The 26,179-nt window shown below is 33.9% G+C and overlaps 1 protein-coding gene across 2 annotated transcripts in view; it reads left to right on the top strand.

The window, feature by feature from the left end:
• The window catches only part of LOC118272345 (uncharacterized), a 157,673-nt gene that overhangs the window by 92,840 nt on the left and 38,654 nt on the right, over positions 1-26,179 (top strand). For both annotated transcript variants that reach the window (XM_035588751.2, XM_050707936.1), the window contains exon 3: positions 2,377-2,489. In XM_035588751.2, coding sequence (XP_035444644.1) covers positions 2,418-2,489 — 72 coding nt within the window. In that variant the 5' untranslated portion in view covers positions 2,377-2,417. The remainder of the gene's footprint in view (positions 1-2,376; positions 2,490-26,179) is intronic.

The raw sequence follows: 26,179 nt of genomic DNA, 5'->3' as shown, positions 1-26,179 counted from the left end.
CATCTTTCCTAATTTGCAACAATAATTGGAATCAATGAATTCTGGCCAGAGTTCTATTAAAGCTCTGTAGCATACAATTCGTAACTTTTAAGTTATTTCCTAACACAAGACTTGATCCAAAAATATTCCTGCTATCTCAAAACAATATTTTGACTACAACATAGTTACTTTAGCAAGTGTAATATGAACTCATGAACTCATGATTGGAAATTCCACCGGTAACTAGGTATTTCAACTTCCGTATTTCGATTGCAATTTACTCCAACACTAAGCTAAAGTAGTCATGTAAATGACACGATTTTCCTTTCTCTAGTAAATTAATTTAACTTTCTTAGATTATTTTCTAAATTTTTTACCTTATCTACATAGGTATAAATAAACTAGGATTCTAGCTTTGTCCAGATAAACTAAAAATACACTTAAAAGAAAATTTGTCATGCAATTAAATTGACAAAAACGCCAGTTTCTGTTATTCAGAATCGGGGTTAGACCATATCAGAATCCCGGGATTTCAGACATATATCCAGTTAAACAAAAAAGACACTATTAAAATGAAATTTGTCAATCAATTAAATTAGCAAAAAACACCAGTTTCTGTCATTGAAAACAGAATCGGGACTAGACTATATCAGAATCCCGGGATTTCATACATATAATCCCGATCTCAAAGTAGCATCACTAGTTAGTACTGATACACTCATTACCGCGACCTGTGTGGGAATTGTCTCTGCTAGGAAGCGAGGTTATTGACCCGAAGTGCACTGACGCGCCGCGTCATACGGATGCGCCGACGCTGCACAATCGTGTCTTGTGAAGTTTTTATACCACGAAGGTTCGTTTATTGAACTTTAAAGTACACATTGATTGTGTAGGCTTTGTAGACAAGCAATCAATTGTAATGGATTAAGATTTATTGGTTTGCTTCTGGTCTGTGTGATTCGAGGTTTATTTCTTAATCGGTTAGTCAGTTTACTACTTACAGACAATGACGTAAATGTAATAATGTAAATACATAGTTCTGCGTAGTTAATTCTATTAGATCTTCAGTCTTTATATCATAGAGATTGTGTAAATCGCTATTAATTGAAATAAATTAAAGAAAAAGCGTTGAACATTTACTATAATTATCATGAAATTCATTTCAGTCTACTGCTGGACACCTCCAATATCTTACCTCCTACAATGGTATTCAGTTGCATTCTCGACATATTGTTTCTTTTGAAATTGAGTCAACCATTAAAAAAAATGAAAAAAAGCATTCCTTCTGTCAACATTGATCTTTGAAATAAAGTTTAAGAAATTTCTTCACAATACTCACAGGCTCTTTTAAATGAACGGTTCAAAGTCCACCAGTGAGTACAGTCATACAGCCTATCCACAAAGCACAATAGGGTCCGACTACTTTACCCATTTCGTAAAACCCTTTAAGTTCATTGGCTTTAGTTCCGATTACCTTTAAGTTATGAGTCATACTTCCCGTTGCTTGCCACTAATTTACCGGTGTGCAACTGTCCTTACACGTTTCTCTATAATGCTGGAGCCAGACATGTGCGAACGTGATAAGTGTGGGAGAGCCATGTTTCGGCACGAATGGGCCGGCTCGACCGGAGTGACACCACGTTCTCACCGAAAACCGACGTGAAACAACGCTTGCGGTGTCTTCCGTTGTGTGAGTGAGGTTACCGGAGGCCCAATTCTCCCCTTCCCAACCCCGATTTCCCAACAACCCTTAAATTCTTAGGAATTTCCTCAAAAGGCCGGCAGCGCACTTGTAACGCCTCTGGTGTTTCAAGTTTCCATGAGCGGCGGCGATTGCTTACCATTAGGTGATATGTCTGCTCATATGTCATCTTTCATATTGCGTGGTACGGACATTTATGTGTTATTTTGCCCATGGCACACAATGTGAATAAACCAGTGCACATATGTGTGGCGCTGGCATTAAGAAGAAACGGGTTGTTCTTAAGTGTGCGATATTTGCGCCTTACGTTGGCGGTGCGTTGGTTTTAAGTATTGTGGCTTCAGTAGGGGTATTGTCTGTATGTCTTAGTTCGTTTACTGGTTGTTCGTTGATTAAGGAATTGAATTGTATTATTGGAATATGATGTTGTTTACTGTTGCTTTTACATATTTGGAGAGGCTTACGAGTAGTGTATGGAAATGGGACGATGGTGATATTTACTTAGCTACTTTATATTCTATGAAAGTTCTAAACATATATTTTTTTATATTGTTTAGCAAGGCAACGCATTTTAGCACTTATTTGTATAACCCTAAGTCTTTATATTTATTGAAGGTGTTACAGGTGGCATCTAGTAAGCTAATAACACTACAAACCTTATGTTACCTTTCTCACAGAAGGTTCTATTGTTTCAGAGCGATGTCGCGGTGGAAGGGTATACTAAGGTAGCCGGCAGATGGCAGCAGTCAGCGCGGCGATGTTCCGACCTGGGGGCGGTCTCGACCCCTCCTGCTATGCCACGCAACGGGTAAGTTCTACTATTCATTCATAGATGGCGTTATTCCCAATTTTATCACGCTGAATTTTAGGCAACCACAACTGCTCTTCAGATAAGTTTTAGGCAGAATTAGTTTGTAGATATAAGCAAATATTAATAAAACTTGTGATTTATAAGTATGCAAAATTCACTACAATCGTTTTATATCTCTATCTATCTTATGGTTGAATGTTAAATATGCCATAAAGCCTCTTTGTCATTCATTATTTTAATAAACTGTAATACACAGCGATTTATAAATCAGATCAGTAAGAAAACATCCATAGCAGAAGGATAAAGCCCACAATTATGAAATTATCCTCAATTAATGTCAAAACTAATTTACCCAGAACAGTAAAAATATGCTCAACTCTTTATAAATTAACTCGATTACTTCTATGAATAGAAACTGAGTTATTAAAATAACACCTCGACATTGTTATCTAGTACTAATTCACTTCCGAGTTCCGTATAGCTAGAACTATCATTAAAATTATTATTTGTCTATATTAGGTCTAATGAGTTACACATAGTTAGTTTTTATAAGCGTTATAATGAATTAAAGACCTTGCGAAGTAATTGTGTTGGTTACTGGCAATGTATGCAGGGTTTTTTATATGTATAGCTTGTGGCACATAACAATTTTTTTATTAGACTTGTTATTGTTTTTCTAGCCTATCCAGTTCGCCTATTGATATTTGGAGGTCGGAGACAGTTATGTTTGTTAAGCTTAGAGTAATTTTACATACATACACAACTTCACGCCTTTCTCCCATGGGTTACAGACACTAAGGAACGTCAGTTGCTACGAATCTTACATACCTCTTTTGCTTCATCAACAGTCATCAGTCTTTTCATGCTTGCTCGTTGGTTAAGACTACTATTAATTTGTCCCTTCTTTAACATATCGCCAATCTAGTCGCTATTTATGTCTATAGGTCCATAATTTAGAAATTAAAATATTGAATTATTTATAATTATGGTAGTTGACTTTTAACGCTAAATATGTCATTAACAGTTCATTTGAAAATGTTTGCACCAAAGCAAACCTTACATTAACAACATAAGTTACATTATGAAACAACAGAACAGACTACACTAATAAAATATTTAATTACCCGTCTTTAAAAAGTATACACGAAAAATACACTGAACAACAACAAACCACAAAATATATCTAAAACTGACTGCGAGTGGGAAAGCTCACGAAATATTTTTCCGCTGCACCAAAAAGGCTTATAAATAGAGCTATTTGTTTGAAAACATACGTTCTTATACAAACAAAGTGGTGTACTTTAGTCTCGCGTCGTATTTTTGCAAAATACTCTTTGTTTTTTCAACCTACTCTTCAGCATATCAGCATTAGCTGACATTTATAACCGTTCTGCATAAGTCAACAAGGATGCTTAAAATGACGCTGTTTGTTCGTTGCGTCCTAAAAATATATTCTTTGTTTGTTTAGATGAAGTTTCTTGTTTAATAATTATTATGGAATGTTGATGTTGTTTTGTTTTGTGATACAACAATGGTAATAATTAATTGTGTTGGAAAATTTTCACAGGTATTATGCTTATAATTTTAACCTGTACGTAAGACTCATTAACATTTTCACTTGTGATCGAAATCAAAAAGGTAGATTTTTCTGTTTATCTATGTTTTTCTACATAGTTATAATACCGATACTTAATGATTCAAATTGAATGCTCTCCTTGACACATACTGTTTATTAGCACATTGTATAAAAAATAACTAAAGTGTAACCACAAGATTTTGACCACAAACTTTAGTTTCTCAAGGATTGTTTATCAAATATACAAATGGGATGCAAGAAAAAAAATGTTCACATTATTTGCTAAAACTGATGGGTGTAACTTGCAATGGATTTTTCCTAAAAATTATTAGTAAAAAATAATCGTGTTACTGTGTTCTTTGAATCCAAAATTCTTAGTATCATCACGAAATCTAGATAATAATATTAACATATTATTGAGATTTTCCTTATTGATTCCAAATAATCTTCAAGGAAAAATAAGCTTAATTTTGTTCTAGTGACCAAAACAAAATAACATAATATTTTTCTACCTGAACAAACAAGAAACCACATTTTAGGGCTCTGTATTCCTTGTTCCCATGGGCCCTGTAACGCATACATCCAATATGGCGGATGTTTGTCCCGCCATAATGCACATGTAATTGCCGTTACTCGGGTCGAGATGTGAACTGAGAGCCTTCACGAGCGTTTAAACACCTTTCAAGTATAAACGATTTTCGTGGTCATTTGGTTTTCAAGATGGTGAATTTAGGTAAGTAGATTGTTTGTTAGATCAAAAGTTACTGTGATAAGGACAGAAATATCTTTTTGTTTGTTTGTTTTTCCAAAACAAAAACCTTGCCCTTTTTTTAATGGCGTAAATCATCCTATAACTTTTCTTGCCTCTGGTGAGGCTAGAGGGAAAGACTCTTACTAACTAAAAGCCATCCCATTCCTTCTTCTGCTTTGAGCCTAAGCCCCGGTAAGCTGTTACGTTGTCCGCAATACCTGATAAAAAAATCTTTTGCACTAGGATTTTCTCCAGTATCGTACGTGCGTTTATAATACTTAGCAATAAGCATGGTATGCAGTCAATATTGATGAAAAAGCAGCACCGGATGATAAAAAAATGCCCTGTACTAAGATTTCTCTTGTGTCGTAGGTGCGTTTATAATACATGGTAATAAAGCCTGGTATGCAGTCAATATCCATTAATGAAAAATTTCCCAGGACTTACCTATAGGTACCTATGACAATTGACGTTCAAAACCAGTATAGAAAAATCTAGTGAAAAAAATGTTTCGCCTTTTCACTCTTCATTACCGCTAACACAAAACCTTTACAAGACCCTATCGACATGTTTAGCGTAGAATCACACATTGACAACTAGTGAAAGTATTGCGATAACACAACACAACATACTCTATAGCTTTTTCTATGACCATTTAGAAAATTTTCACTTTTCTTCTTTCAATTGATAATTTTTGCGTTCACCACTGATGTTCGCACGATATAAAGCTTAACATGGAGATCTATCTTAGTCAGTTAGTAGATAATTGTGACTACAATGGAGGTAATGTTTTGTTTTTGTGACAGGTTTCTTTGCGTGGTTTAGTTTTATTTATTACTAGCTTCTGATAGCGGACTATCGTCTCCCCTGTTTCGTAGGATTAAAATCCGATCCGTCAACCATTTCTGACGTGATTGATTAAGACAATAATACATACCCCTGACACTAACATTTGCATCCCGATAATCTTTAAAGCCGTTTAGGCGTTTGCATTGATGATTTTGACAAACATACACACAAACTCATTCCCAAATCCCGTTTATAATGCTATAGTAAGATAAGATAAATTTCTTATGCAATTAAAAGCCTTAAAATAATTTTAATATATTTTAGTAATATAAAAGTAGTAGAGAGAAATGAACGTCGAATCTCATGAGCTACATCTGATCACATTATTATATCTGTTGTTCGTCCTCTCGAATTAAAGTCACGCTTGAAACATTTAAATTTTAATAATGGCGGTCGAATATTTAATTTGCAACGTTTAAACTTTATGACGTCACGTTTCGAGGATAAATATTTTACGCGCATATTTTATTGTGAGTTCTGCTTTTGAAGGTGAGTTCATTCGAGGGTGGGCTTGATATCTTTTTCGTGATGCGCTTTTGGGACGTATTTGTATGACTTTTTTATAATTTCTTTTTGTTTTATTTTGGAGGAAGTTGCAAATTTCTCAAATTACGGCTGTTTAGTAGGGTTTTATTCTTATTACATAGGACTTATAAAATTATGGGACGACTAGGGCAACAAATGTGTGGTAGATTCAATAAATTCCATTTTATGTGGGTGCTGCAAATGTGTTTCCATTTTGTCCAAATGACACGATAAGATTAAATTTTATCGTATTTAATCAAAAAACAAATTCAAATGCTACAACAACCCCCTTTACCTAAACAGTAACTACTCTTTCAGTGCTCTGATTGGTTGATTCATTCGCGCCGACCAATCAAACCGAATGCGCTCTCCTTTTGTTTTCGTTCAACGAAAAGCAAACTCATATTAAGGTTACAGTGCCCTATACACCTAAAGGTAATTACCGCGTTCAGTGATAAGCCGCTAATATTATTATTACATTCCTACATCCATCACTTAGAACAATAATCATAACAAAAACATGATCCATTACAGTTACACCATTCACCATACGTACTTGATCGCATCGCGTAGGCAAATCGATTCTGTATTGAAACTAATGCAATATCATAGCGATATAGGTAGGTATATGCAAAGGTATGCATCGACACATTATTGCAAGTATACGATTACCTCGTGGCCTTACTTTCGATTAGATCTCAATATCGTTTCTAAGTTGAATAGTTTATTTTAACATCACGACTTGTCTTGTTTCAAATGAGGTCAGCGGTACAAAGGATTCTCGAACTCATATTATTTATCACTGGTTTGATTTATTTAGATTTTTAAGTTGTTGTTCAAGGTAATGTAAGTATTGTTTTGCTGGTTGCTTTACTCGATAGTAATCGCATTTTCGCCTGTGCTATTTTTTGTAAAATTTTCCTTCACAGGAATCGCCTCTTCCTTCTCTCGATAGAAACAAATGTGATGAAATGATATATTATATCATTTTTTGTTTCAAGTCATGATATATTATATCATTTTTTGTTTCAAGTCATGATATATTATATCATTTTTTGTTTCATGTTATGCCGACTTTTATTGTGATCTAAAGTCTGCGCAAATTTTTAAGTTAACATGTCAAGTCCACGATTTCAAAAACGCATGAAAAATACGTTTTCTCGTTTTGAATTAAACGGGAGGAAAAATGTAATAGAAGATTTCTCGACATTATAATGGTATCAGGATTCTTTATTTATAAGATCCCAAAATTATTACATACTATTATAGCAGAACTATTCATTGTCTACTAGGCACTTGGTCACCAAGTAACTTAAGATTTTTTTACTGACCAATCCCATTCCATTTATAAATCTATCGTCTAGAACCAACAGTACTGGTTAGGGGTCACTCGGCAAATTAACAGCATACTTGCATAACAAACTGGCATGTTATACGGAATTCACTTTCCTCTAGGAATGTTGTTTATGGCTATGTACTATGTACTTAGACGGCGCTGAAATCTGAACTAAGTTGTTAATTAACTTGGTAGTTGTTGATGGCTTATTAATGGGAGTCTAAGTGAGGTTAGGTTTAGCGGTTATGTGTTACGGAGTTGTTGTATGAAGTCTAGTTTGAGACAAGATTTGGAATATTGGAGATATAGAATAGTATATTCGATTTTGTTTCAACAACCAACGTTTACTTGAAATGATTGCTTGCCTTGTGATTACTAATAACAACCCTTAAATTCCTAAGCTTTAAAAGGCCGGCAAAGCACTTGTAACGCCAGAGGCGTTTCGGATATCCATGGGTGCTGGCGATTGCTTATCATCAGGTGATCCGCCTGCTTGTTTGCCGACTTGTACCATAAAAAACACCAGCCATGTTAACAGTCTCAAAGGTGAATGGTTTGTTGTTGTATGTCTACCTTTTTGGACTTCATGTAGCTATTTAAATATTGCAAAACATTATTGTTTCTACCAGTGCTTATACATTCACGTTAGTAAATGAAATTCTTAAAAATATTTTGACAAACACGTCAGATCATCACAATACTTTCCATGAATATAGATGAGATAGTATGGCACCTTTTTGCACCAATATAACATTATTTATAGTCTAGTAAAATCAATGAAAATCCCCCGTACACTATCCATGCCCATTAATATTAACAAAATTAAGTAATTAAATCGCAAATTACCAACACAACATACCACAATGTATCGCATTATTCATCATTACAAACATAATGATCTGTTTTGCTTCGATACACGTACACACGGCACATCGAGCTATACAACACCAGTTTACCCTGGTCTCGCTTTATATGAGCTTTCCGCACATCTAAGGGGCAGTTTATATTGGTTGCGTAGCTTGATATGCATATCTTGAGCTAGAGACGTTATGTTTTACAATTAATTTTAATTTAGTATTGGAACAGGCTAATTACGTATCAGATATATCCTTCTATTAACGTGTGAGAGAATTACCGAAGATTTTATATGGTCGGCTGATTATTCAATTGTTTTGTTAAGAAATCGGCGTATTGAATATTACAACGGTTTTTTTTATTAAGATTTTGCGTTGAAATGTAGCTGTAGTATAACGCAGGTTGTTTTAATTAATGTGAGAAAAATTTTAGAAGTGGCTTAATGAAAACGATATTTCTTGATAGCCAAGATCGTTGAAAGTCTGATATATAATTTGGCACACAGATATGACCTCAATTGATATAAACATGCTAAAACACTCAAAGCTCACTCAGTTTTATTTGCTAGTTCGTCCCATTCACTTTGAGAACTAATACATACATACATACATAGGCACCTACGTCACGAAACATCTGCCACTTAATTCGCAAAAGTGCAACCACAGGCTCACTTAGCAAATACTCTTACAACAGGTACAATCAATCGTTTGACGTAATATGTAATAACAGAAGACACATGTAGACTCCCACCCAGTATTAAATATCAATAAACGGCAAACACAAAAGCGCGCATACCACGGTTGCGCAATAGATGGCGTGAAAGGCACAGGTGCGCGCGCGCCGTTTATCGCCCAATCGCTTTCCAATTTTAAACTTGAAATAGTATGAGAACAGAAGGCTTAGTGTCAGATTTTGGATTTGTTAATTGATCTCGGCAACTGCGATAATCTATGGATTGATTGATAATAATCATTGGATTATTATGGAAGTCTTGAACTTAGGCATTGTATGTATGTAGAATATAATAATGCAAGTCGCTTCCAACTGACCGATTTGGAAGTAATAACTTCCTTCATATGTGAGGTGAGGCTATATTCAGTTGTAGACGTTTTGTGAATAAAATGATGATCCTGAACCACTATTGTTTATTATTTATTTGGCTGTATTATTAATTTGGTTAAATAATCTAGTTTTTGTTAGTTGTGTTAAAATTCTTATTTTAGTAAGGGTCATGTTGACAAGCCTAGCAACTATTACTAGGATACATTATTATTCTTAGGTTAGAATTAACAATAGCAATAACTCCTTATGTATTTTAAATAGAATTGTTGGTATTGATTTTCTGCTTTTCTTCTTACATTGTAGTTTAAAAGGTGTTGAATATTGTCAGATGTTTGTCGTTATAACCGGTTTTTAGGGACTTCGATGTCAGTTATGATTTGGCGAAATGCACCTGTCATGTCGGTGAAATGTACTTGACACGTGTTGTGTTGGTCACACATGTTGTTTTCCAAGTACGCGGTTATACTGGTTTTTTGGGTATCTTTTTGAGGTTTCTTATTGAAAGAAAGGTTTGCGTTTTTTCAGTCTTATTTTGTAAAACATGGTACAGAAAGATAGTGAATTGTACTTTAATTTATATCGAATTGTCGATTTATAATTTTAATTTCACAGATTTAAGATGTAGTTTTTTTTAATTACCGATTTTCCGATACCGAAAAATTACGTTTACGTTATAACAACTAAAAATAGGAAATGTATTAGCATGAACTAGTTTAAGTAATAGCTAAACTCGAAAACTGATTACTATATTGCATAGAAAATACCGATTTGCCAACGCGCAGGTTGCATGCTATCAGCCAGTTACACAGTTTAAAAGTTACGGAAATTTTACTTGTGGGAAGTCAACGACCTTTTGACAAGTTACGGTGACAGCTGACAGTTAATGTGTCAATCATGTAAATGACGTAACATGTAACTTGAATGAACGGTTTGTTAAGAAAGTGAGAGATGAGTTTTTTTATTTGTGGATTGACAAGGACACTAATAAACTTAGCATAGATAAAATCTCAGACAAAATATAGAAATCATTATCATCCACAGCCTGTGAGCGTGCCGGACTCGGGACGTGTCTCCACTACAATCTGCCATAAGCTTCACGCTTGGCAAGTAGTTAATGTTTTACTTTGCCAGTTTAAAAGTACCTATTAGGTATATCAGAAAACATTACAGGTCGGCTACTGAGACTCGAGATCTCTGTTAACTATGTACACACTTACAGAAACAAACATTTCTATACCCTCAAAAAGAAAAACAAACACCCTTTACACAACCACAAAAACAAAAATCCCATCTTCAGCACAACGGAAACCGGTGCTAATTAAGAACACATACGTCCGCTCCCCACCCTAGCAACACCAATCAATTTACCCCAAGATTAATTACATTGTATAGAAATTGGAACAGGCAACTCATTCCGTTGTCACCAAGGAAGGGACATAAAATGATAAGTGTATTCTTATACGGAGGAGATAAGGATGTTAGTAATTAGCAAGATTATGGGACTGTTTGCGGGTACTTGGGTGACGTTGTTTTGTTTATCTTGTTTTCTCTTTGTTTGATTTTTGGTATGTTTTTTTTAAGGGGAGTTAATTATCTAATGACTTCTCCCGCTTTGGGCGAGGTGAGAGGGAGTCCTACTGACTAAAAACCACCTCATTCCTATTCCTGCTTTTCGAACCGGAGCCCCGGTAAACCCGCTAGGTAGTCCACAGCTCCGGATCAGGCATCAGCCCTATTGGGCCCCATCTGTGGTTTTTGGTACGATAGGATTGTAGAATATTTAGATAGGAAAACTATTGAAATATTTGTAATGAAGTCGTTACTATTGTTGTGTCTTAATGTACATCTTCTAATCGGAATTGTTTCTATGTGTTTGTTTCGATTTACATGGGACATTAAATACTGAAAAATGGGTGTACATTGTATAACGGCATTACTTGCCGTAATGTGCACCTCTGCATACCCCTTCGGAGATAAAAGCCGTGACGTTGTAATAATAATAGTCACTATATTGTTGTGATAGGAAATATTTTGATAAAAAACGCGTTATGAATACAGTCACTGTAAAAAAACTATTTTAAGCACTCATTTTATTATAACTTTGTCACTGTAATAGCAGCTATAATTAGTCTAGTTCACGAAATAAATAAGAGCCGTGACATTTTGTGTGAAAAGCCAATTTTCTCAAAGACTTTTGTGTATAAATAGTTCATTCACTAAGTTACTTAACCGCAGTGTTAGACAAAGCTTTGAGTCATTATGTGTTCACTTTCATTTTTTTTTTCTTACGGCCTTTAGTTAGTAATGATTGATGTTTACTCCTAATTATAAAATGCGATTTTATTTTGTTGCCTTTAAAGTCTTTTTTCGAGTAAAATTGAGCGTTGCTAATGAATAAATTAAATATGAGTATGGGCGTGACTGGACAAATTTCTATATGCACATTTTATTAATAAATTTTAAATGAAATCGATAGGCTTCAACTATCCAGTTTTCTAAAAGCAAGATATTTAGCGAAAAATAAAAATATAATCATTCTTAATAGCTTTTTATATTTTTTGCACGTTTTCTAACAGAATTTCTTGAACAAATATCCGTTATCTAATACTACATAACATTGATTATGTAAAACGTTTAACTTACAAATGCCTGGGGCGTCTTTAATTATTTTATAAATTGATGCTATCTATAAGGCTTAGCCATTTGCAGTTAGCTGAGTTGATATAATCCAGCTATTAAAATAATATTCTAATGCCTAAAGCGTTTATGTCTGGTGTTAACGGTTTAAAGAGTGATTGAAAGAATATTATTATATGTGTTGTTAACACTTATGAGCTCACCTGTTCTTTAGAGGTAGACTTTATTTGTTTGTTATTGAAATTATAGTCAATATTTATGTGAGAACTAGCTTTCTGTCAGCGTCTTTGCCTGCGTTTCCGTGGGATAAAAAGTATCCTATTACCCAAGTCAGCTCATACCCTGGCTGTATACCAAAATTCATCAAACTCTGTTCAGTAGTTTCAGCGTGATAATTAGACAAACATCGAAACAAACTTTCACATTGAAAATGTGCCTAAAATTATATATGTTTTTGGATATTTATTTATTAAGAATTTGCAAGAACAAAGCGTGCTTAGTTTTTTATTTTTACTTTTCCTTTACCTACTTGTATTTTAAATTAATATTTTGGCACAATAATAAAAAATATGAGTCACAAATCGTGTAACCAAGCCATTAGACCAACGCAATGACTTTAAAATCCAAATTAAAGGAACAATATCAATAGAAATAATCGTAAGATGTTACGAACGCTAATTGTTAAGTAATAGCAATCATTCGTTTAGTTAATCGACGCGTGCTTAGTGATATCTCCCGTAAACTTTAACACTTGACTTTCTGAACTTCTGTACACAAACCAAATCCAACCTTAGCATACAAAGTTTAAGGTTTAATATTAGTTTGTTAAGAAATTGGAAATCTTTGAAATCAAATTGTATTTGTATGTTACGCCAATGAGAGTTGGTGTAATTGCTTCCGAAACGCCAATTAGATGTGTTTTAAGTCGGGTTATGTGTGTATTTATTGAATTGTTATTGTATATACTTAGTGTTTTATGTAAATAATCAATAGTAACTGCTAAACGATTGCAAAAGGTACTGGTGATTTAGTATCTCAATAATCTATTTTGGGTTAAATAAATGCGCTAGTCGATTGTATTTACTGCCTCGTTGGTCAAGTGGTCGCAATTGCGACTGCCGAGCAAGGGGTCTCGGGTTCGATTCTCGTGTAGGGCAAAGTATTGGTGGGCTTTTTTTCGGTTTTTTTGAAAATGTCTCAGTAGTAGCACGGAGTCTAGAATTGTACCCGGAATATAGCAATAGGCTCACCCCCTACTACATGAGACTTATAACACAAATTTTAAGTAAGCATTTATTTTGACGTAAAATCTTATAATATATGTGACTTAAATCTGTTTTTAAATGTAATATTTATATACCTATACATAAAGTTCAAATTGAATCAAACAACAACAAAGACAATAAATGTCAATGTAAAACCGTTAAATGCAAATCAATTCAAATTTCGAACGACGCATTCTAATTTTACGAGCATCCAAATCTATAATACAAATTATTTTACATTGCTTTCCTGTATACAATAATTCAAAACGGTCATAAGTGATTAGAAACATAGATTTAAAACCTACCTTAGTGTGAAAAAGTTTAGGTTTAAAATCCAATGACGTGTACACACGTGTTAGGATTACAAATTCACATAAACCGGTACGTTGATGGATTTATGTATAAAATTGACGATTAGAACATCCGTCATGACGGTGGAAAGTATTATAATTTCCGGAGTTGTATGGTGAAAATAATGAACTTTAGATTTTGGTACAAATTACTCCATTATTAACCGAATGTATAGCACGCAACCGCAGATGAAATTAGAAAGGGTTTTGAAGGGATCCCGTGATTTATAGACGGTAGAATTTCTTAACCTTTTTGTGAGGTGAAAATTTGATAATTTGAAGTAGGTGCGTTTAGATGGACTGATTTAAAATGATTAACAATGCTATATACAGCTGTCTGTTTCATGTTCAACAAGGTGACTCGATTACTTTCAAGCCATGCCGGGGCCCATAAACATGAGCAGTATGCGTGACAACCAATATGGCGAGCGTCACGCAGCCGGCTGAGGTTATGATCAAAATTAATATTATGAAATCTTTTGGTAGATATTTTAGTTGGTACAATATTCTAATTGATAAATGATCATGAGTACATGAATTAAAAAAATGCGTGTACTAACTTCTACTTTAAATATTCATGGTCAATAATGATTACCTATAATTATTTATTATGTAAAGTCCAGTTATGATAAGGTATTGCGACAGGGAATATGTAAATAGATTACGTGTTAACAGGCAAATCGGTAGCAATCGGTAACGCCCTCTTCCTGCAGTAGCCTGAACTAGTTGCAAGCTAGGAGTAAAAATAGAAATTAATTTTATAGAGCTTGTGAGACTTGTAAATTGTTGGGTTTATATTTAGATGCTGACTACTTCTGGTCTAGTCTTGATTAATTATTGTTTTTCGGCTTAGTCACGTCATTATTTGACGAAGAACTCGACTAGTTTCAGCTCATATTCATGAGCAGCATTCGAGAAAACGAAATGGTACAAATGTCAACAATACTTTGCCCGATCTGGGCATCGAACCTATGATCCCATGTCCGGTAGTCGTACTTGCTACAATTCTACCAGCGAGGCAGTCATGTATGATTATATAGTTACTTTACACTCAATTTTTACCAGGTTTAGGTATAATTTCTTTGTAATAGCGAATGAGTCTATTACCATACATGTCCACGGTCATCACAATGAGACAATGATTAGAATACCGAATTTGCCAAATCCAAAAACCCAACAGCACTTCAGCTAACAGCATTAGAATTTATAATAACTTAACTAAGTAAGTTGTTCTAGAAACAAGTTGCAGTCTAGTTTAGTTAAGTTATGGATCATTACTTACTTGGTATCACTTTGAAACTAAGTATGACAGCTGAATCACTTAACTGTGTAAAGATTTGACAGTTAAAGAAATAATACATCTTAATAAATAAACTATTTGAAAAGTCTTAATTACGGCGATTCAATAAAGTTAATGCTAACTTTGTTAAGATAGGCTTTTCATGATTTATTGACTTGTAAAATTATTAAGTACGGTGCAAGCAAGTCAACATACACCAACCTGTAAAATTGTGTCATTGCATTTTCGACTTTATATATCAAAGTAATAAAGTTCAAAATGTAATAAATAGATTTGTCAAAAAGGTATAGTATGATCTGCTGGCCCGTGTACCTACACTTAAAATAATTACTCTTGGACTTGTCGATGGGTGATTGATGATAGTAATTCGATTGCTCGCAAAAAATAGTACAAAATAATGGTAATTCTTTTTGTTGGTGCTTGTACTTTCGTATGTGTTAATGCCTTTTTTCAAAGGTCTTTGAAGGTAATGGAGTGAGTTGTACTATTTTTCATGACTTGAGAGACTGTACACCACTAGATTTTAGTTAAAGAATGTTCAGTTCTAAATGCACCTTATGTGAAAGATATTCTGGTCTAATTGCAATTAAAATGATTTTATATCGTGAGAATTTATGCCATTGACTCATAAGTATTACATTTATGTCTTTTCTCTTAATATGTTTGCCTCATAAAAATCTTTTAAAACCAATCTTATTAAGTTGTTCAAACAAAATTTTACAGTTACAACCATAAACATTGTATTTATTTATAAGAAACAACTTAAGTATCGTTAACATATCCGCTGTTCTCATTCCAATGATGTGCTAAAGAGTAGTCATTAGCTCCGTCCCGTTGCGATACCGCAATGCATTCGCACCTTTACCGCAAGTTACTTTCTTGTAATAACGCCATCTATCGGTGACCCACATCATTACACGTCATGTGTTTATGGAGTAATGTTCGTTTTACCGATATTTGAAGATTGGGTGGTTGGTTTATTTATATAGGAAAGAATAATGAAGTGGTTTGTTTTTAAATATTATATTATTGAAGTAAACGTAACCTTACACCACGTAATGCTCATATAAACGACGTAACAATCGATCACATTATTATGAGAGAAAAATATAATGACCCTTGGGTTAGGCGTGTACTGGAGTGGTGACCAGGTCCACAAAAATCAAAAGGTGGGGTGCTCAGCTAGGTAGGTTGTTTGTAGCTAAGTAGAGTGATATTGTAAAGTATTTGGCAGTGGTTGAATGGTGGTGGTTGAAGATTATGCTCAGTGTCATGTTATTAGCGACTCAACAGAGCCCTATGACACACTAGTATGTAAGGTATGGTCACCAAATAAGGCCTACTTTATTTTTTTATTACCTAGCTTGCAGGTTTACAATAAAAATGCGCTGACAATTTCAAAAACGTATATTTATTTATTAAACTTTGTAAGAAAGGAAACAAAACAAACAACATTCAGAAACAAAAATATAATGTCGTATGTAATATACACGTGGTTTCGATATTATTGTTCGCTCTAAAACTATGCGGAACACACTAAGCACACACGTGTAAAAATATTGTGAAATAAAATTAGAATATATTAAGTACATTTCAATGGATACTTAATAGTTTCGTATTACATTAGACACAGCAAAAAATAGACGGAATTACTACAGACATAGTCTAAACAAGGAATGTAGATAAAAAACTCTAAGATTAATATTTTAAGAACGATTACTTATGCAAATAAGGAAGTGATTGAATAATTTTTATTGAAAATAAATTGTAGCAATTATGTCTCATAATATTTATTTATTTAATTAACTTATTCGATTACCGTGGCTCTGTAATTATGATGGTTATGATTGGCTCTATAACCGTTATGCGATCACTCGGCCAATCGTAATGAAACGATACGTTTGATGTTCTCGATAGCGATTTCTGTTAAATGTTATTGTGATTTTCCATTTGGGACCACTGTTGCGCTGTGCATTTGCACGGTTATATTTATCAGAGATTTAATAATAATCAAGTAAGATTCTTTAATCCTTCATTGATCTGTAGCTACGGACTGTGGTTTACCGGGGCTCCGGCTCGAAACCAGGAGTAGGAACAGGATGGTTTTAAGTCAGTAAGAATGTGGCACTCCCTCTCGCTCCTCACCCAAGGCGGGAGAAGTAATTGGATGATCACTCCCCCTTAAACAAAATGTAACCCTTCATCGCATAGGTACAATTGAAATACTATGGGGTTAAAAATCTTGAATGTTTTTATGTAAAAGTTCATTATATATATGTAGTTTGGCTGTTCCAGATAACAAGTTCCAAATCAATCATCAATAAAAAACACCCAATCAACCAAAACCAACTATAACCAGCAAATAAAAACAAATCCACCACCAAAATATATGACAAACCATTCATAACACAATTTCCTAAACACTGTGTGCTAATATTTTATCAATTCTAACTAACTTCAGCCATTAATTTGTACAACAGCTGACTAGACAACCATGTAGCGAGTAGATAGTGAAACTGATTTCGAAAGTGAACGTTGTGTGAATAGCCCTCGTGGTTGTTACAATACTATTTAGAAATTACTTTAAGTACAGTTTTATGGTTTAACCTTCGCTTTTTTTAGCCTATACTGTGGAGTAATTCAATTAATACTATAATAGAACACGTTTCTATAAATAAAATTCGTTTCGTGAATTGTTTATTTTTATTTTTAGAGAAATACGGTGTTCCAAGTCCTTGTTTCTTTTTTTTTTTAATTTGGAAGGCTGTCAGTCGTTCCGTCGTTAGGTCTATTTACTATGGAGTTTAGACTAAGTATTCTTTTTGTTTTCAGTCAAATCTCAATCTAATGTATTTTGTTTTAATCTGTTGGCACCACTAACGAGTTCAAGCCTATCGCCTAATTCTTTGCTGTATTTAATACCTTAAGCAATATTTTATGCGACTCACAAATATAAATCACCGTCAGTCTTGTTGAAATTATATAGGTATGTTTATAGTATAATTATATTTTGTCCATTTGATAATCACGAATGTATTCTAAAGCAAGATAAAGATCTATTTCGTCACACAAAATGCGTGAGGGCACTCGTGTCTTAAAATTATAAACACAAGCAATACTCGAGGAACTACCTTGAAACCAAGGATATTTAATAATTTTGAGAGCATTACTATAATTACAGTCTCAAGAAAATAACATCAAAAAGGAGTCATTTATGTAAATGTACTTAATTTTGCGACTTTTAGTATCAAACGTTTCAATTTCTACTTCCTTACGGTCCACAAAACACAAATCCGCTATAAACGAACAATATTTTTTAAATAAACCGACTCATCAAAGTTATTACACCATTCTCGACTGATGAAATCACGTACAAAGTTGCACCAATTTTGACAGAGGGAAACCTTAACGCCGAGCGTTTTAATCTTACAACAAAGTTCAACACTACCGCATTGAGATAGAAGATATATTTGTGAAGAACTATACGAATGGTGGCTCAAACAATTCCGGTACAGCTCTTAGCCGGAGCGGGGAAACATCCCACATTTTATTGTTGCCATAAATTTCTCGCCGAGATTGTCCGTGGATTTTTATACTCCTTTAGTAAAGCTACCCGGGTTGGTGTGGAAGAATTATCGAGACAACGATGACAGGCTTCAATTTTAGCCTTCTAGACCATATAGAATAATTTATTATTAAAAACTTTGGTCCTTAAACATGGTATACTTTGTCAAAAGCTTCACTAAGATCCGCGCTGCAGTTTGCCTAGAGGTACGCCTGTAAAAACTGACGGGGTGTTTTATTTTTACCGTTGTAGGAAGGGTGGGTGAATGTTTTGAATATTTTTCTTTATTATTCGAGAGCATAAGACGGTATACAAAGTAATGAGGATTTGTAACGGCAATTTTAATGATTTAGTAGTCTGTCTGACTGTTTGAGAATGTTCGTGAAATGTTTAAGTCTGGTTTTGGAATTTAACTACTGTTTCTTTTCAATGTTTTATTTTTCTTTGTTTTTTCTTTTGCTGTTTTTTGAATGTGTTAATTTGAGATTGTTGTTTGCGTTGTTGAGATTTTCTTTTAAAATACCAACAAGAAAATTATTAAACAAGTGAAATGCTACATGAGTCACTATCTATTTTTTTAAATAGCATATTTTATCTAAGATGGATTAATTTATATGTACACTCTTTTTAATCATTGGTAGCAATTACCACTAAAGAAAATAAATTGATTAATATCTTTCCAACTTTATAACTTTTATCTCTATACCACAAATCCACTCCAATTCCACAGATAAACACAGAAATATGAGTGACATGAAATAGAAAGCAAATCTCACAAAGTGACCACTCAAAGTGACCAGTTTCATACTTATCAATACTAAATATTTTACCATGCCAACATTCTTCTGCGGTTTTCAAGATAACAGCTATTAAATATCTAGAAACCTTGAATTCACACGGTTTTAGTAACTTAGAGAAAGTATTAGGACCTTTTTCTCGTCATGTATTTAGATGTCAAAGTAGAAAATGGTGTATTTATCACCTATAAATAATATCTTGGTCACTTATTCCAACCTATTACGAGTTAAGAGTTTCTTTTTAATAGCACATACTGCCCTACCTACTCTTGGGACAATCCTCATTAAAACCCACATCCTACTGTCCATCCCTTGTTAATGGTTCCCACATCCTCCTATTACCAATGTTAGAAAACTGATATGATTGACTAGCTTTCTTGTTTTTTAACAACTTGGTATCTTTGAAAGTTTATATTAGATTCTAGATAGACTTAGCCAAATAAGCTTAGTCATTTTTAAAACACTCAACATCACTTTTTTGCATATAAAAACACAATTGAAAATTAACATTTTACTTACGTACTTAAATAAATATACTGAAGAAAGCTCTACTAGTTTCGAGTCACAGATTAACGAGAACGGACCCTTCATCATGAGCAGCGTGTGTCAATGCGGCGACGTCATGCAGCCTAAAAATGCTTACTAAGAGAGTAAACCGTTATTTTTAGATAATTTAGAATGTCTCACAAAACTATTAAAAAAATATTGGAAACTACTTATTTAATAGCATATACGGAACTATTTATAGAAGCTTCTATATAACAAGTACCTTTTACCTTTTTGTCGGAGATGATGCCTTCATCATCGTGATATGAACATGATTGATTAACTTTCCACACTGATAAATGTGATAATGAAGAAAATGAAGATGCCTGTCATAGGAAGTGAGAAATAGGGAAGGGATTGTTGCATGCTGTGATTATTGAGAGATTACATAGTCACTATCACTTCATACTTTTTTATTTAGAAAGTGATGAAATGTATGAAAAATGATTGATGTTTAGTTTGGTGACCTTATCTTGTGATCATAATCAAACCATTGATGTAGATGACTATATTGTAATAGTGGATTGTTTTTTATTCTGAAGTTTTATTGTACAAATACATACTAGCAATTGGTTGTGACATACTCTACTAGTACTTCATAAGAAAGCTAATTACGAGTAGCTTAATTTCAACATTGTACGATAGTAGGCGTTAGTTTATAAAGCGCACATTAAAAATATTTATTTATTTAACACTTTTTGTACAATACGAACTTAGGCGGGCTTAATGCCGAATGTCATTTTCTGCCAGCGAACCACAGGGTGGTGCAAAGAAGTGTTTTAAATTTAGTTGTTTATATTAATTGCTACTTATAATAACTAAAAACTCTGGCTCTGAGGTAGATGATATTGGAGACTCGATGCTCAACCTTGACACCACTCAAACCATGAGCCATTTTAAGAGGACATAGACTTATGCAGATTTCAATGAATTCACAAATTATTCTACAAGTTAGAAGTTTAGCTCAAATTATACGCCACAATAGGCCCCGTTCATTGTTATTGGACATTATTAAGTTAAGTCCTAAGTTCAATGTCTCACTTGCGAAGTTTTCCCCCAAAACAACCAAGGGGTTGGATTCCGATTGTTTCAATTCAATTAAAAAGGTTAATTGAATTGTTTCTTTATAAAATGGAATTCCATTAGAATTGTGTAGGTAATTATTTGTAAGTGTTTAGTAGCGTTCGAGGTGATTGGGATAATGTTTTTTGTACGGTACCTTTATGATTTTAGTAGAATGTAACCAAAAGTAATGATAGTCATATTTTGTATTGAATTAGTATTTTATAGCGTAGCTTCTGAGGACTAAAACTAATCTTATGATAATTTTGTAGCATTTACTAGACTTGGGACTGTTTGTAGTGAAAATGGAACAATTGTCAAATATTTGACAATTTACTCCGATAAAATCAGTTCTTAATTTTTAGCCTGATTTTCACCTTTTTATAGAAGAGCCAGCTAAAATGCTTCAACACAATATATTGTTTAGATTATACTATTAAAACAATAACAAGTTATGTTCACGTTACTTTAACGGTCATTCAGCAAAACACAAAAAAAATACTTTGATATATCTTTAAAAATGTGCCCAGAGCCCAGTAGGTCCTACTAACCGATTACAAGATTTATTTTTTCCATCCAATCGGGTTTTTCCCGTAGGTAACGTGTAAAAGAGAGTTATAGGATCCATTGTCGACACGCACGTTTCGTTGTGCTAACACTTGAGAAGAATTTTTCGATTTCGAAGCAATGGCTGTTAGTTCAATGGCGTGTTGATCCAATGTTATTGCTTCAATCCTTATGTCGCAACAAACTAATTGATTCCATTCCTATTTTATCAGTTTTTTCAAGTTGTTTGTTTACTGTCTATGTTGTTGATGTTTTTTTCTAGTGCTTTCGTAATGAGGGTGTTTGATTTTGTTGGAAAATGTTGATTGGTTTGTTGAGTGAATTGTGCTCTTGTACGTCAAATATTGAGTTAAATTAGAAAGTTTTTATGAACTTTTTTGATTTGGGTAAAATAATAAAGCTTTAAGGAGTTTTCTTTTTCAGTGCTAATACGAACAGGAATATCAAAAGATATCTTATGTACCTACCTACTCAACTCGGCAAGGTTTGAATCAAGACGTTAGTGAATTAGATTTTAGGGCATTTAAAAACAAAAATTATGCACATAATATCATAAAAATATTCACACTTTTTTAGTTTCAAATCTGCCATAACATGCTTACTAAACATTAATATACTGCAACTATGAAATACAAGACAGTGGTACCACCATGCAGTAGTACGTTTAAATATTTCTGTTATAAACTTCTCGACCACAAAGCTGATTCGCTTACGAAATATTGTGTTGTCCGCGTAAAAATATTATTTAGAAAAGTTATTTCAGAGAAGTCTTTGTGTTGGGTGAGTACAGTCAACCAAGAGGAACATGGGATATTGTGTTATATTTCTGGATTGGACTTAATATGTGGTACTTATTTAATACTAAGTTTACTGCTTATTTTTTAAACAAACTAAGAGGCAAAACTTAGTATTACATTATTATTTACGAAGTTTTGATTTCGTTATTATTAACTTTCAAATACAAGTATAATTGAATTTCTCAGAGAATCTTTTACCATAGCACGGACGGGGGGCGTTGGAAGTTGTTGGAAAGGGGGTTTAATTGGATGCGTGCACCTCTGTATACTCCATTGGAGACCAAAAAGTGACATTAAGTTGTATGTTTAAAAAATAATACTTAAAGAAAAACGTAGCTGCGCACTACCTAGTACGTTTTTAGTCACTCCCTCTCACCTTGCCCAAAGCGAAAGAAGTCATTGGATGAATTTCCCCTTTAAAAAAAAGTTATACTTAAAGAACTACCACATCCACAACAAATTCGCCAACAGTACATTACGGACCTTAGTCAAAAAAAGAAATAACAAACACACTAGAAACGTATGAAATCCAAGCTAAGTTTTTCGAGATAAAAGTGTTTGGACAAAGCGTTAACCTGTGTCCCTGTTTTTTATCCGCTTATTTGCGTGTCTAGATTTCTCAGTGCTACACTTTTATCCCTGGAATTAGAGCTAGCCTACGTTCATTTTGTACCCTACATTTTTTCCGTCCCACTTATTTAGATTTCAGTTATATAATAATGAGAGAAAGGGAATTGAATTAGGAATATTTTGTTAGACTCGTGAACATTAATTTTATTTAAACTGGTATGTAGAATAATTGTAGGTATTATTATAAAGAATTTAGATCTTATGTTTATGTTATTGAGTTATGAAAGATTGTTAGATTGTTATTTTGCACTGCAATAGCTCGTGAATCCAAACGTCTCTCGTGTTGTCGGTTTGAGCGCATAGTGCTCATGACTTAAGGCCCCGGGCAATGCTTGAAACTAATCGAGTTAATCCGTGAAATACATGTGGGTAAGCCATACAATTATTTTAAGTGTCTTATTAATAGTAGAATGTTTTACAAATCTTTCAGGCACTGACGACTCCAATCAACAATACAAGTGTTCTAGTAAATCCAAGACGATTAATATTCTACGTATTAATATTACTATAATCTTAACACAAATAATGCTGTATTAATCCTCGGCTGTTCTAGAAATTTAATAAGTGATGTATCTTAGGTAAGCACAGGGATCGTGGAAACTTTAACTAAGTAAGGTAAAGTTTGCCTGACATGATGTAAACATGGATTAAGATGGGCAGGCGTATTGTTAACGGTTTTACAGATATTCTAGACTTTATTATAAGACCTAGTTTTTTCATTAAAGTATTGTTGTAGTACTTACGTAATATGACAGGCCTTTGGTTTAAAAGTTTTACTGCTATTACACCTTTTTTAGTGATTACGAATAACCGATAGGTTGTGATGGGTCTTGGGATAAAGAAATGTTACAATTTATTTGATTCACAATTATGGAAATATTTTTTATTAGGTAGGTTTTTGACAACTTTTTTTAGAGGGCTTCTCTCGCCTTCAGCGAGGACAGAGAGAGTGTCAGACTCTTACTGACTATAAACCACCCTGTTCCTACTCCTGCTTTTCGAGCCGGAGCCCCGGTAACCCACTAGGTTTACCCACAGGTTACCGGGGGTAACCCGCTAGACAGTCCGAAGCATTTTTTTGACAACTAAAGTATACTTTATACTACAAGGTGTTACATTTCTGTAGCACCAAACAAAATTGATACCTAACATAACTTTGTATAAGTGTCAATTTTGTTTACAACCGACTCGACCCACACGTTAAGGGGCTGTTTCATGACATCTGCATATACAATTGCAGGGGCTGTAAAACGTGACTTCCTTGATCTGAGATCGTAAAAAATAGACCCTTAGCCCGTATACGCGACTAGGGAGTTAACTGTCCGCGAAGGAAGTACTTACACTTATTTTTATGATGTTTCTTTTGGGTAGAATTGTCTGTTTTAGTAATTAAATAGGTGTTTCATTTTTAATGTTTATTTTCTTAATAGCCCGCGAGAATTTTCTATACTCTTTATAGCTACATCATATTGTCATACATTATGGTAGATATCTATATAGGTACTTTTTATCTTTGGAGATACATTCAGCTACGAAGGAAATTAAAAAACACTAACTCGATGAAAGAAAACAAAACTAACTGCCGTACTCAGACACATTTAATGATTACTTAAACTATTCTTTAGCAACGATTTTGTTTCCAAAACTATGACTAAGTAACCATTAAGCTTTGAGTACGGCGGTAAGGAATTTAGCTTCATATTCAATACTATTGAGAGAATGTGCTCTTTTAGACTGTGCTGAAAAGTATTATGATGAGGATGCTCTACCAAGGCATTAGACTTAACTTTAAAACATCACCATAGTTTGGATTTAGATGTAAATAAAATAAAGAACCTTCGATTTCCCAAAACCTACTTCAAACAAAACCTATTAGTGACCCAAGTACAAGAAAGTTCCATAATAAATGATAAAAGTCAGATTATTTAAAATCTATTCCTAGAAATGCTTTAATGGAAATACTGGATAGTGTTGACTTGGCAAAGCGATAGATACTTTACTTATTCACTTTTCGCTTTTAAATATGCAATGAAATCTTAAAGAGAAAATCGTGTATCATTTGAAATGGTAACCACGTAAGGCAGTGTCCGCCTCTGTATTTAGACTTTAGAGTGCATACTCAATATTATTCTTATTACATGCATTGAATCCAATGGTTGTCTTATTCTGTTTTTCTCTCTCTCATATCGTCATGCCTTTTATCCCCGCAGAGGTAGGCAGAGATGCACATTACGGCACGTAATGCCACTTTACAATGTACACCCACTTTACACCATATCTATACTAATATTATAAAGCTGAAGAGTTTGTTTGTTTGTTTGAACGCGCTAATCTCCGGAGCTACTGGTTCGATTTGAATAATTCTTTTTGTGTTGAATAGTGCATTTATCAAGGAAGGCTATAGGCTATAAAACATCACCCTATGACCAATAGGAGCCAAGCAGAGCGGGCGAAACCGCGCCGAAGTAGCTAGTGTCTTATAAGTCCCACGTAATAGGGAGTGAGCCTATTACTATATTATTATACTGGGCACAATTTCAGACTCCGTACTACTACTGAGAAATTTTCGTAAACCTTTAAGACTAAGCCTGACCAGGAAATCGAACCCAAAACCCCTTGCTCGGCAGTTGCTCTTGCGACCACTCGACTAGCGAGGCAGTCTTTCTATTCTATTCTATATCTACTTTGAACACACTGTGTAGACTAACAAAAATATCAACAATGTGGACCACGATTGGTGCAACTTGGTTGCATACCATAATATGTAGAATCACGCCATTCCCCAAAGAGCAGAAACGTTAAACGTGAAGCTTACTTTCCACCAGGTAAGCTAAAAGTCTAGTACAAATTCCCAGAATCTCTTGATGTTATCTATAGAACAAAAATAATACTAGCATCAAGTTTTCAACACAAAATTTTAATTAAAAAAACCTTCATTATCACAACATCACGTACATAAAATATAATTAAACAAAAAACTACAGTAAGCACTAACTATTACAGTTCTAATTCGCAGTACAAACGGTAGCTTGGTATCAGGTTATAACGTGGACAATCTTACTCCAGACGCCGCGATAGTGTACCAAAGGAATTAGTACTGGCATCACGTAGTGCCGAGCTAGATAACACTGCACCGACCCAACCCTATCTCTAATTAAAAATAAACTACCTTTACACAGCTGACTTTTTGTCGAATAATGGATTAAATATTTTTGTA

Source organism: Spodoptera frugiperda, chromosome 4 (genome assembly GCF_023101765.2).
Source record: "Spodoptera frugiperda isolate SF20-4 chromosome 4, AGI-APGP_CSIRO_Sfru_2.0, whole genome shotgun sequence".
Taxonomy (NCBI): Eukaryota; Metazoa; Arthropoda; class Insecta; order Lepidoptera; family Noctuidae; genus Spodoptera; species Spodoptera frugiperda.
Note: the sequence above shows the minus strand (reverse complement) of the source record. Positions and strands in the feature narration are given on the sequence as shown.